The sequence below is a fragment of the Lithobates pipiens genome, unplaced genomic scaffold (assembly GCF_037356315.1).
Source record: "Lithobates pipiens isolate NorthernLeopardFrog02 unplaced genomic scaffold, aLitPip1_a1.2 Scaffold_10, whole genome shotgun sequence".
Lineage (NCBI taxonomy): Eukaryota > Metazoa > Chordata > Amphibia > Anura > Ranidae > Lithobates > Lithobates pipiens.
Window position 1 is genome coordinate 220,262,239 of NW_027507686.1, and position 12,853 is coordinate 220,275,091.

Consider the following 12,853-nt stretch of genomic DNA (forward strand, 5'->3'; position numbering starts at 1 on the left):
AGACCTAAGTCCTTCCACTTAGTCTGTTGCTGTAATTCAGAAGCCTTCAGCCTCGGCTGGGTCTCTACCTCCCTTAGTATGAGGAACCTCAGCATTTGACGAGGAGTTTGCGTCAGAGGTAGAAGACTGTTAGCTCAGCTAGATATCTTTTTCCTATTGAAGATATTGATGATCTGTTAGAAACAGTTATACTAATCAGATTGAGATGCCCCAACAGACTCCGTCTGGTCAGGATAAAATGTACAGGGTCGGCAGGGACGCAAAACCTAAGACTATTCCAGTACATCATTTCACTCAAAGAACGTAAAGCCTGGGATGCTTCGGCCTTTTCTCTTGGTTCAGCCCTAGCGTCCACTTGTGTTGCTAGGAATCTGGAGGTGTGGGTTTGAAGGCTGAATGCAAAGGTCAAGGAGTCTATCCCCCATATTGCCAAGTCGGTTGCATGTCTGGCTGAAGCGGAAGCAGATACAGTTAGATCACTGGCGAGAACGTCCGCACTCATTAATGTCACAAGACAAGCTATCTGGTTGTAAACCTGGGAGGGGGATCTAACCTCCAATGATAAACTGTGCAGGATTTCCTTTGAGGGCAAGCTTTTGATTCCACCTTGGAGGAAGTCTTGGCTCGTTCCTCAGAGAAAACGGTTTCTCGTCTTCTGGAAGGCCTCCGAGTAAGAGGACTTTTCATAGCTTCCAGAACAAAGCTAGTTTTAAGACCGATTTTCTGTTGTCTTTTGAATGGTCATCAATTTAAGCGTCTCAAACAAGTTCTTTGTTTACAGATGATTCCGGATGGAAAGTATTTACTTAGTCAGATTTCTGTTGTGTCCCGGAGTGTTCATGGTAACTTTGAATCTTCATATCCCAATACTGGAATCGGTAGTCATTTGTGAGATTTACGATCTTCGCAAAGAACGGTCCATAACATTTCCTGTTTACAGCCCGTCCTTTTGGTCTATCGGCACCCCCAAGAATTTTCACAAAAATCATGGCTAAATTCATGGTCTATTTTTGGATACAAAAGATCTCAATCGTTCCGTATCTGGACGATTTTTTTTGATCTTTGCCTTTTACAGGGTCTACAGTTGCTTTAGGAACTTTTGGAAGTTGCGCTGGAAGGTCAATCTGAAGTCGTCTTGCTTGCTTCCCTCCCAGAATGTTCTCTTTTTTTTGGGTTACCTGATGAACTCCATCGCCCAAATGCTTTTTCCTTCCGGGGAAAAAGATGTCAAACATTCTTCACTCCATGCAGAGTTTCGGTTTACTCCCGCAGGCACCCCCTCATAAAATAATGCAGTTATTGGGCTTGATGTTTGCAACAAATTCCAGGGGTGCCATTGGTCCAATTGCATTCCAGGCCCCTTCAGGTGTGTCTTCTGCATCACTGGGATCACAGATAAGATTCCTTGAATCGGCTTGTTCAAGTTCCAGGAGAAGATTTTCTCAATCTTCCTGGTGGGAGCAGCCGGAACATCTGCAGGGAGAGTAAATTACCACAGATGCCAGCCTGTGGGGGTGAAGAACTCAGAAGACTGGCAGGCTCAGGGCTCCTGGCTGTCAGAGGAGGCAGCCCAGTCCTCAAACTTCAGATATCTTTTAGCCATGGGGAAGGCTTTAGTAGCTCTGGAGGTGAGTGCAAATGCAAGATACCTGTATGGTTCTCAATGTAACATGCCTCCACGAGCAGGGGGCACTTACTCGGACAGGCCTCTATTGTTGAGCCAGCAGATTCTTAGTTGAACCAGAAAACAATGTTTCAGTCAGGGCCGTTCACATCATTGTGCCTGCAAATGTTCTGACAGTCTTAGCAGAATACGTATCTGCTGCAGCAATTGGGAACTGTACCAAGAAACTTTCCAGGAGATCATATTGGAGTTGGGGTGTTTCCAAAGTGGATTTTTGGACATCCAGTCTCAACAGGAAACTTCCAGCTTTCTTCTGACTGGAGAGAGGAACGGGGTCCTTAGGGACAGATGCACTCTTTCCCATGGGATTTCATTCTGGCCTATGCCTTCCCTTCATTCCCTGTGTAGCGCCTGGTAAATCGGAAGATTTGCCCCAGGATTTGGTGGCCCAGGGGGAATTAGTTCTCCGCACTGAGATCACTTTCGATGGATTCCCCCTGGCCCATGCCGGAGCAGAGGGTTTTTCACCTTCAAGGGCCAGCACTCCATCCAATCCCTCAGACATACCGTTTGATGGCCTGGAGGCTGGGCGGTGCATCCTACAACTAAGGAGGTGTTCAGTTAGTGAATCTATTCTAGATAGCCTTAAGTTAAACTTTGGCTGTACTTCTTTTAAGTCTGTGTCGGAAATTATTCTTAGAAAGCAAAATTGGGTAGTACATCTGAGGACCCTTGAATAACTTTTAGGGGACAACAGGAACAATAAATATTAGATTAGAAAACGTGCTTGATTTGCTGTGGGATTTTATTTATTTTTGATTTTATTATTCTTTTAAATATAGTTTCTTCTTTGTACTGTTCACAAGACTCCATCCTCTACTACTCCCTCCTTGCAGATGTATCCTTCCTCCTGTCTGCTTTGTCACCAGGCAGAAAATATGTTCCTTGCAGAAGATGATTCTCCATTTAATGGAATTAAGGGTTTGCTGTTTGCCTGTCTAAAAAAAAAAAGGCTTCAATGTCTGGGATCAGTGAGCACAGAAAATGCTGAACAAATGCCATTTAGTCAACTATTAAGTCAATGGGCTGTGAGGGAAGGAAGCTCAAGCACACATTACCAGCGCTGAAGCTGAATCTCATCCAGCGTGATTCTCATCTATGACTTGGTATAGATCGTCTTTGGTTGTCCTGTATTTTAGAACTACAAGTCCTAGTATTAAGTTTCTCATGATGGCTGCTTAGGTTTTGCTGTCAGCTCCAGCTCCTTAGCTGCTTGAAAATAGTATAGAGTAGTGGATGGTCTTCGAACTGTGGCCCTTTGCTTTCCCTTATCCGGCCCATGGGGCATTATTTCTCCCGCTGACAAGAACAATGGGGCGATGTTCCTACTAGTGATGAGATCCTATTCCTCCCACTGACACCAGTGATGGGGCACTATTCCTCCCAGTGATGGGGCACTATTCCTCCCAGTGATGGGGCACTATTCCTCCCAGTGACGGGGCACTATTCCTCCCAGTGACGGGGCACTATTCCTCCCAGTGACGGGGCACTATTCCTCCCAGTGACACCGGTGATGGGGCACTATTAGCAAAATGTGATTAAATATTCCTACCCAAGACCCCCCCCCCCCCCCCCCCCAGCCTGTGAAAAAACGAAACCGATCTAATTGATAAGGTTGTAAGGTAAAGAAAGTGACCCCAGCAGTAGTTTAAATTGTTGAAATTGTCAAAATATATTTCGTGAAGCTTACAGAAAAGATGAGGAGCACCTGCAATGTATCATGCGGCCATCGTTATTTGTCTTTTGGCTTTGCTAAAATTTTGGTAAGATTTTTCTTCTTGGGTGAGTCCCAGTGTGATAACCATTTTCTTCTTTGGGTTCTTGGATTAGAAAGTTTATGAACCCCGGTCTACTAATTCATATTTAACGGGCCAGAAATGATAGACTGGCTCTTCCCCCTAGAAGCTACTGTAAGGTACCAGCTGGGTTTATACAACACCAATATGAATGGGTTTGCTTTGGAATAATGCCTCGGATGAGGATGATTTGATGTACATAAAGGACAATTGCGTAACGTATTGATGTTGCCACACATGTTGGAGGAAGACGAGTAATTCTAGAGCCATTATTTACAGTTAACTCTAAACTGATGAGCTGTATAGGTTTTCAATGCCTATAGACGTTTATTGAGTGGCGTAATTTATCGCCATTTTGCAAGCAATTTCTCCTTTGACGTATTTGATATTTACTTGCTTGACAGTCTTTTAAAGTAAGAAAAAAAAAAATCCTTTTTACTGAAATAAAGTTTTGAAAAGCAGCTGAGCAAATCTTGTGTGCCCTTAAAAATTGCAACTCTTATTATTTTGCAGGTCCTCTGCTTTCAGAAAATGTATAATGTTCGGGGGTTTTAAAAGAAAAGTATATTGTTTATTTTTTTTGTAGAAGCCTACTTGTCTAGGTGGATACAGCATTGGGGTTGGGAGCAGCTGGCTCAGGCTTTGAGCAGCTCGCTGAGAGGCTGAGCCAGGTGCCGGTCCAGGCATGTGGGCGGATCCCGACATATGGTCACGATTCTTCCCAAGCCTGGACCGGCTCTGTGGCATCAGCACACAGCGGGCTTCAGCCCACTGTCGGCTGAAAATGTGTCACAGGAGTGCAGAATGGACTGGACTCCTGTAATCCACTTTGGCTGTACTTCTCCTTTTAAAGCGGAGGTCCGCCAAATTAGAGAGAGAGATAAGAAAGGGAAATAGGGATTTTGGCGGTGCGTATAATGACTAAATAAGCATTGTTCGATAGAATACAAAGTTAGACTACAATTATTTATTAAATTCAAAGTTAAAATTCATTAACAATAATTATATATGATATATAAAAACACAGGACAATATAATGCAGTGGTTATTCTTGTTAGACACACATAATCCCAACATGTTTCGCAGTGAGTTGCTTTTTCAGGGGATGTGTGAATTTTTCAGAGAAATCTTGGACCACTACAATGATGATAATGTAGGGAGTTTGTCCACCTCAAAGGTCACCCACAGCCATGCTGGATCGCAGGGGGCTAAAACAGGGCTCGACAAAACCCGGGCGCCAGGTCGCATTTGCGACTAGAAATAGCGACCTGGGGCAGCACAGCTGGGGGTATCCTGTCTCCGTGGACCCCCCCAGCGTGATCGCGTTGGGCCGTTCCGCCGGCGGCCGGTAATTGAGGCCACGGCTTTGAGGCCTTCTGCAGTCCTATGATTCCTTCTGGAATCTGGCGCCCTCTTTTGGTCGCCGTTGGTATGACAACCAGCAATGCTAATGAAGCTTCCTCTGCCCGTTTTTTTATTACCTGCCTATCTTCTTCCCTTTATTTAGAACCCCCTAAACATTATATATATTTTTTATTCTAACACCCTAGAGAATAAAATGGTGGTTGTTGCAATACTGTCTGTCACACCGTATTTCCGCAGCGGACTTACAAGCGCACTTTTGTTGGGAAAAATAATTTAGTTAATAAAAAAATAAGACAACAGTAAAGTTAGCCCAATTTTTTATTTATATTGTGAAAGATAATGTTACGCCGAGTAAATTGATACCCAACATGTCACGCTTCAAAATTGCACCTGCTCATGGAATGGCGACAAACTTTTACCCTTTAAAATCTCCATAGGCGACGTTTAAAAAAAATTCTACAGGTTGCATGTTTTGAGTTACAGAGGAGGTCTAGGGCTAGAATTATTGCTCTCGCTCTACCGATCACGGTGCTACCTCCTATGTGTGGTTCGAACACCGATTTTATATGCGGGCAGGACAGGGCGCGTTTAAAAAATGTTTTTTTTTATTCTTATTTTAACTTTTTTTTTTTTTTTTTTCACTGTTCTTTTAAAAAAAAAAAATGTTGTGTCACTTTTATTCTTATTACAAGGAATGTAAAAATCCCTTGTAATAGAATAAAGCATGACAGGTCCTCTTAAATATGAGATCTGGGGTCAGAGAGACCTCAGATCTCATATTTACACTAAAATGCAATTGAAAAAAAAAATTGTCATTTGAAAAAAATAAATAAATAAAATGTCCCTCCTAAGAGCTATGGGCAATGACTTGGAGAGGGGGGGGGGGGGCGGCGGCGGTGCTATCGTCCCCTCACTCGTCTCCATGTCAGGCCAGGGACACGGGTCCGGATCGCCGTTACCGACCTGGCTCCTAACTTTTTAAGCTGGCTCCTAGATTCCAAGCAAATTTTGTCAACCCCTGGGCTAAAAAAACGGCCAGAGATAACTGAGTAGGTTGAAAATTAGTAGAGATATAGGCGAATCGTAGATATTGGTACTCAAAAGGACAATTTATCGAAAAAGTACCAGTAATGAATGGTACATCATGAGTAAGCGTCACCCTTGGCTTCAGATAAATAAAAAATATATATTATATATAAATATTATAAGTCAGCAGCTACAAATACTGCAGCTGATGACTTTTAAAATATGGACACTTAACATCGTGGCACCCGAAGTGTCCGTATTTTGGCACCCGAAGCCAATCTTGGCTCTCGGGTGGAGGCACCACCATCTTTGGTAAAGGAATCCGAAAGTGAAGCCTTGCGCCTTCACAGCCTTGTTCCCTACTGCTCATGCTCGAGTCGCGGTGAGCGATTCCACTGGTGCCTGGGGGTTGGGGGGATGCAGGAGGTGCTGGATATGGCATAGATACTGCGGCTATCTATGCCCAGAAGTGGGAGCAAATACCTGGATTAGACAAGTATCTGCTCCCCCCTGAAAGTTGTCAAATGTGACACCGGAGGGGGGGAGGATTCCGAAAAGAGCTTCCATTTTTGGGTGGAACTCTGCTTTAAAGTGGTTGTATACTCGATTTTTATACTTTTACCTACAGGAAAGCCTATAATAAGGCTTACCTGTAGGTAAAAAAAATATCTCCTAAACCTGTACAGTTTAGGAGATATCCCCCTCGGTATGCGCCGCTGACTGCAGCGGCGCATGCGCACAAGGGGATTCTCTGCCTGAAAATCCAGCAGTGGCCGGCGGCCGGAATGAAATCTCCCTCGCTCATGCGCGGGAGTGACGATATCGCGGCTCCGGCCACTCACAGCGCCGGAGCCGTGATACCCGGAAGAAACGCAGAGGGAACATATCGGCTCCCTCGGCGTGGATCGGGCCAGATGTCGGGGCCTCGTTCTAAGGTAAGTATTTGACAATGAGCTAGTATGCGGTGCATACTAGCTCATTATGCCTTTTGCTTTGCAGGTTTAAAAAAAAAAAAAAAATGTGCGGGTTTACTACCGCTTTAAGTGAATTTCAGGCCTAAAATGTGCATTTTAACATGTAAACACTGTTTTTTCATATTGGTCTGTACAGAAATGTAACTGTAGGGGGTTACAGCAGAAATAGACCACTAGAGCAAAAGAAAAAAAAATGGGCAACCAGGAGTGGTTTGCCTTAAGATGCATATCTTGGCTTACCTTGCAAAACTATCATCTCTTTCCCGGCACTTCCATAGTTTCCTGGTCTTTCTCCGGGTTCCACCTCTACCTCTTTATTGGGTGGACCAGGATGACATAGCTCCCATGCACGCATTCAGAAGTTACTTTGTGTCAGCACAGGACTGTGCCAATACTGTCCACTGAGCTGCGTGTGCACCGCTCGGTGTCCACAAGCGCAGACAGGCAGGGAGAAGCAGTTATGACAGAAGGGGGCATACAGAGTCTTATTGGTCATAAAGACCTACTTGTCAGCAGTTATAAAAAAATTAAACAAATCTAGGCACTAGTGGAGCTCTGTCTGAAATGACCATTGTGGACCGAAACAGAAAATTCAGGATGCACTTGGCTGACAGCGAAACCAAATGGACCGGTTTTAAAATAAATATTTTTTATATATAATTGTTTTTGACTTTTTAATTAACAGAAGTATGGTTTTCTTTTTTTTTTTTTTTGTTTTAATTCATACTTGCCTCGGTGGTCTGATGCTGTATCTGTCCCTGATGCGGTTTGCGGAGGTCCGTGAGCAGAGGGCTGTAGACTGTCAGTCACAACTCTCTGCTCATCTCCCTGCTCACTCATTGGAGCGCTGAGCTGTGGAGGGGGCGGAGCACGCCATCTTAGCGGCTCGCTGAGCGCCTAAGGTGGGTGTCAGTCCAGGTACCTGGTGGAACCAGATTGTCATCCTATTGTCGTGATGACGCAGTTCCTGGGCTGATATCTGGGAAGTCAGCAGAGAAGGGACTTCACTTCCAGATCCATAGAAGTCCAACTTTGGCTGGACTTCTCCTTTTAATAGTTTTTGAAGCACTTTTGCATTTAAAATAAAAGGCAAGAAAAATCCACCCCTTTTTAAATTTGATGTATGTCTTCACAGTGGTCCGCTGTGCTTCCGTTGCAGTGTTAAAAATCTGCATTTTTGGTGCATATTTGGTCAGTTATTAACACACCTTCCCATTGAAAGCGTGGCAAAAACGCATCAAAAATGCACTTGCATTTTTATGTATTTTTTTTTTTTTTGTTTGAGTCATGACATGAAAAATGTGTCAAAATCGCACACCTTTTTTTCAATGTTCATTATCGCCACCTTTTTATCTATCGGAAAAACGCCTTATTTTTCGGATAATAACCTTCGGCGGCCAATATATCGGCGCATCCCTATTAGGGACAGTCTCCCTGATTAGAATTTTTTTTTTTTTTTTTCTTTCAATTCAGTGAAGGTTTAGTACATCCCACTCCCTAACAGCTGAAATCTAGCTGGGCATTCTGTGAACACCACATCCTCCTGTAGTAGAAAAAGTTTTTATATTGATTTTGTATCCCATCACATTAAAAAGCAGGAATAAATGCGACATGTTGGACATAAAAATTTTTTTTGATATTCTCCATATGCTTAGTTTGTACATCTATCTGTACGCTTTGTTTGAAGTTGTTCTTTATACAACAAAATTCATTAAAATATTGAAAAGCAAAACTGACATATTGTACTTTTAAAAACATACTGCATTGCAGCGCTGAGATTAAAACATTATATTTTTTTTATTATTGAGCATTTGGATACATTTTATAATAAACAACAATGTAAATGTTTATAGCTTGCAACTATTTTTTATTTTTGAAACGGCTAAAAGAAAAGTGCATGATAAAGATTTGCGATTTCAGCTAGTCCTGTGATTCAGGCACTCCTACCAGACAGCAGAGTGAGCCGCTGGACCACTATGCCCCTATACAGCCTGGTTTAGGAGGTGCCCCGACCTGTGATTAGACCATAAACGAGCAGCAACACTCTCTGGGAAGGTTAAAGTGATTGTCAAGGGAAAATGAAAAAGAAAAAAATACAAACATGTCACACTTCCCTGCTCTGTGCAGTGGTTTTTGCACAGAGCAGCCCAGATCCTTCTCGGGTCCCCCCGCCGGTACTCCTGAGTGTCCCAATAGTAAGCCGCATGCTATGGGGACACTCATGCAGGCTTGTTGCCAATCCACACTGTGTGTGTTAATTAACACACACAGTGCGGCTCGGCAACCCCACCCCCCCGACTGATTGACGGTAGAAGGAGCCGATGGCTCCCGTTGCTGCTTCTGAGCCAGTGAGGGTAGAGAGCAGTGATGCTATTCTCATACACAGCACTAGATCAAGATCGGGCTCAGGTAAGTGTAAGTTGGGGGGTTGAGCTGCATTAAGGTAAAAAACGGCCCTCATTCATTAGACGCCTTTCACACTGAGGCGCTTTGCAGGCAATATAACGCTAAAAATAGCGCCAACAAAGCGCCCTGAAAGAGCCGCTAATGTCTCTCCAATGTGAAAGCCCCGAGGAGCACTGCTCTGGCAGGATGCTAAAATAATCCTGCTAGCAGCATCTTTGGAGTGGTGTATACACTGCTCCTTCACCACTCCTGCCCATTGAAATCAATGGCGCAGCTATACTGCCGGCCTAGCGCTGCTGCAGCAGCGCTTTGCGGTGGTTTTAACCCTTTCTCGGCCGCTAGTGGGGGTCAAAGCACCCCGCTAGCGGCTGAATAGCGCCTCAAAATTGACTGTAAAGCGCCGCTAAAAATAGCTTTCGTTATTTAGGTAATAGTTTTGCCGCCGGTGCACCCATCGCCCCAGTATGAAAGGGGCCTTAGAACTAGAGCTGCGCGATTTAATTGTTACAAAACCGCGATTTCGATTCTCTCCTCTGAGGATCTCTCCCACTGAGGATAGGCCATTCTTTCATATAAACAAGTGGAGAGATTATCTGCTCACTCAGCTGTCAAAATAAAGCATTTTGGGCAATCTGCCAAGTTTAGAACTTGCATGAAACATTGTAACTAACTTCTTAGATCAAAGGCATAGAACTTCTTGTGTAAACAAATAATCTGGGCAGTCTGCCAAGCTTTCAACCACATGTAAATGCAGGAAGTTTAACCACTTAGTCTAAATCTTTTTCTGACACTTCTTTCTTAAGTTAAAATCAATATTTTTTGCTAGAAAACTACTTGGAACCCCCAAACATTAATAACTAAAAATGTGTATATATATATATATATATATATATATATATATATATATATATATTAATATAACTTTAGCAGAGACCCTAGGGAATAAAATGGCAATTGCTGCAATATTTTATGGCACACTGTATTTGCCCAGCAGTCTTTCAAATACAATTGTTTGGGAAAAAATAAATTTCAATAATTTAAAAAAAAAAAAAATTGTTAGCAAAATTTGTTTGTTTTAATGTGAAAGATGATGTTACGCCGCGAGAATCATGAGAGAATCGGGATCTATCTTCTAAGCAAAAAAAATTTGGATTCTCATTTTAGCCACAATCGTGCAGCTCTACTTGGAACCACTTAATAGCTGTGCTTTCTCCCCACTGGTAAGCATTGCTGTGCACAGAATTGGCATAGATCGCTGCCTTTCCCTCATCCACTTTGTGGTGTGGTAGTTAATATTACAGATTCAAGTGGTATTGCATGGGGAATTACAGTTGGTTAATATTAATACAGATTCAGGTACTTGTGCTAGTTGTATTTAAATACATTCAGTGTTTTTAATGCATAAATTCTTGCATCAAGTGATGTTTTTTTTTTGCATATGACTGCCTGGAGTTCAGCTTTAATTTTACTGTTGACACTGACTTGGAGCAAGAATACAAATACGTGTTCTAGCATGTAAAATATTCTTCTGTGTTATGTTTATTTTGTGTTGATTTTTATCATTCATCAAAATAATTTGCCGTCTCATAAAGGTACAGTTGATGTAGATTCCGGTTTAGTTCTGCTGCACCTGGAAAATTGCATTCGGTCTTCACGTTGTCCCTTACCGACAAAATGCTTCCCCGGTTGGAAAAATCTGGGTCTAAAGAGAATAAATAGTTGATATAGTTTTCTAATCTGTTCACTGCTAATGTACACACAATGATATTGACGTATACCTGCCATGAGGTGCAAAAAAAATGGGGTTATAATCCTCCTTTACTTTATCCAAAATGAGAAAAAAAAATGCCTTTTAGTTAACCTTTAAAGTCATCATAAAGGTGTTTGTTATAAAAAAAAAAAAACGTGATACTTACCTGCTCTTACCTCCTCTTCTCAGGTCACCCACCGGTGCTCCTGGCTCCTCCCCCTTGGCCAGTGCCCCCATCATAGCAAGCTGCTTGCTATGGGGGGCACTGGTGCATGCTTGCTCCTGAGCCCTGCTCTATGCATCCATAAGGCACATGAAGCCACATCTCGGCCCTTCCCTCCACTCTATTCATTGGCTCACTGGCTGTGATTTACTCCCACTGCTGTGCCTCAGCCGATGAGGAGAGAGAGACTTGGGGCAGCCGACGCTCTTGTGCACATTGCTGGATTAAGATGGGGCCCAGGTAACTAGTCGGGGAGCTGCTATGCTGCACACAGGTGTGTTTTTTTATTTTTATTTTTTTACCCTCATGCATAGAGTGCATGAAGGTAAAAAACCTATATATACTTTACAACCACTTTAAAGGCCAACTACCACTAAAGCCTATTTCACAGATGTTTTGCTGCTCAAAGAAGCCACTTTATTTTTACCCTCAAGAAATTGAAAAAAATCTTTTGAGGGAAATTTGTAGCCCACTATTTCCTACCTTTCCTCCTTAAAATGCTATTTGTCTGGCTGTTGTGCTTGGTGCTAATGCTTTAACATCCATAAGTATTCAGATAAGAACATCTGACTTTTCTGATCTGCATGCTTGTACGAGGTCAGTGACTCAAACTACTAAGACAGCGGATTAGTAAAGCAGTCCGACTACCCTTTTCAGCAGATCACTCATATCAGATCCTTTATATCAGATCCTTTATATCAGATCCTTTATATCAGATCCTTTATATCAGATCCTTTATATCAGATCCTTTATATCAGATCCTTTATATCAGATCCTTTATATCAGATCCTTTATATCAGATCCTTTATATCAGATCCTTTACATCAACTAATTTCTCATTTTCTCTCTCTCATTCTAGGAGGCTTCTGGAGTCCTCACTGATCTCTCTGTCTCGCTATGATGGCACTGGTTCTCGAGAACACCCCATTTACCCTGACCCTGCCAGGTAAGTTGAATAATCTTTAAGGGCGACCATACTGGAGGCAATTCCTCTTGCCTACTATTCCTGTGACTATATAACAAAGTTGTATTCCCAGTTACTTTCTGCCCTGGTGGCAAAGATCATTAGGAAGATATAAAGGGACACCGATGACCAAACAAACCTGACAGGGGCTGTAATCCTTCCTCTTTCTGAAAGCAAAAAAAAATTAAAGCAGAGCTCCACCCTAAAGGTACATTTCCACTTGTTTGCTTCTTCCCCACTCTGCTGCCACACTTGGCACCTTTCTAGGGGGAGTGGATACCTTTTTTTGACCCACTCCCACTTCCAGAGGACTTCACTGCGGCAAAGTGCGACCCTCCTTCTACACTCCTCCTACCTAAAAGGAGCAGTACTTTGAAAGTTGGTCATCTGATCCCAGTTTTTTGTAAGCGATGTGTTCATATGATGCATTCCTCTTCAATGTGTCTTCCTTTTTCCTTACAATTTCTCCTTAAAGCCCCTTGCACAGGGGTCATCTAGCTGCTGTGCACCCTTCCCAGCATCTTAATCATTTTTGGACAGAGGAATGGTGCAGCAGTGAACTGCATGGAAGTTTTATATCTGTGTGGGGTAGTACCTTTCCATGCCCCCTAAAGTGACATCCTGATTATATTTATCAGGACCGTGTAAAAGTCTAGAGAAGACCA

The 12,853-nt window shown here is 42.8% G+C and overlaps 1 protein-coding gene across 4 annotated transcripts in view; it reads left to right on the plus strand.

The window, feature by feature from the left end:
• AMBRA1 (autophagy and beclin 1 regulator 1) overlaps positions 1-12,853 on the plus strand; it is a 190,239-nt gene that overhangs the window by 89,030 nt on the left and 88,356 nt on the right. For all 4 annotated transcript variants that reach the window (XM_077461672.1, XM_077461654.1, XM_077461645.1 and 1 more), the window contains exon 8: positions 12,084-12,170. In XM_077461672.1, the coding sequence (XP_077317798.1) occupies positions 12,084-12,170 (87 nt within the window). The remainder of the gene's footprint in view (positions 1-12,083; positions 12,171-12,853) is intronic.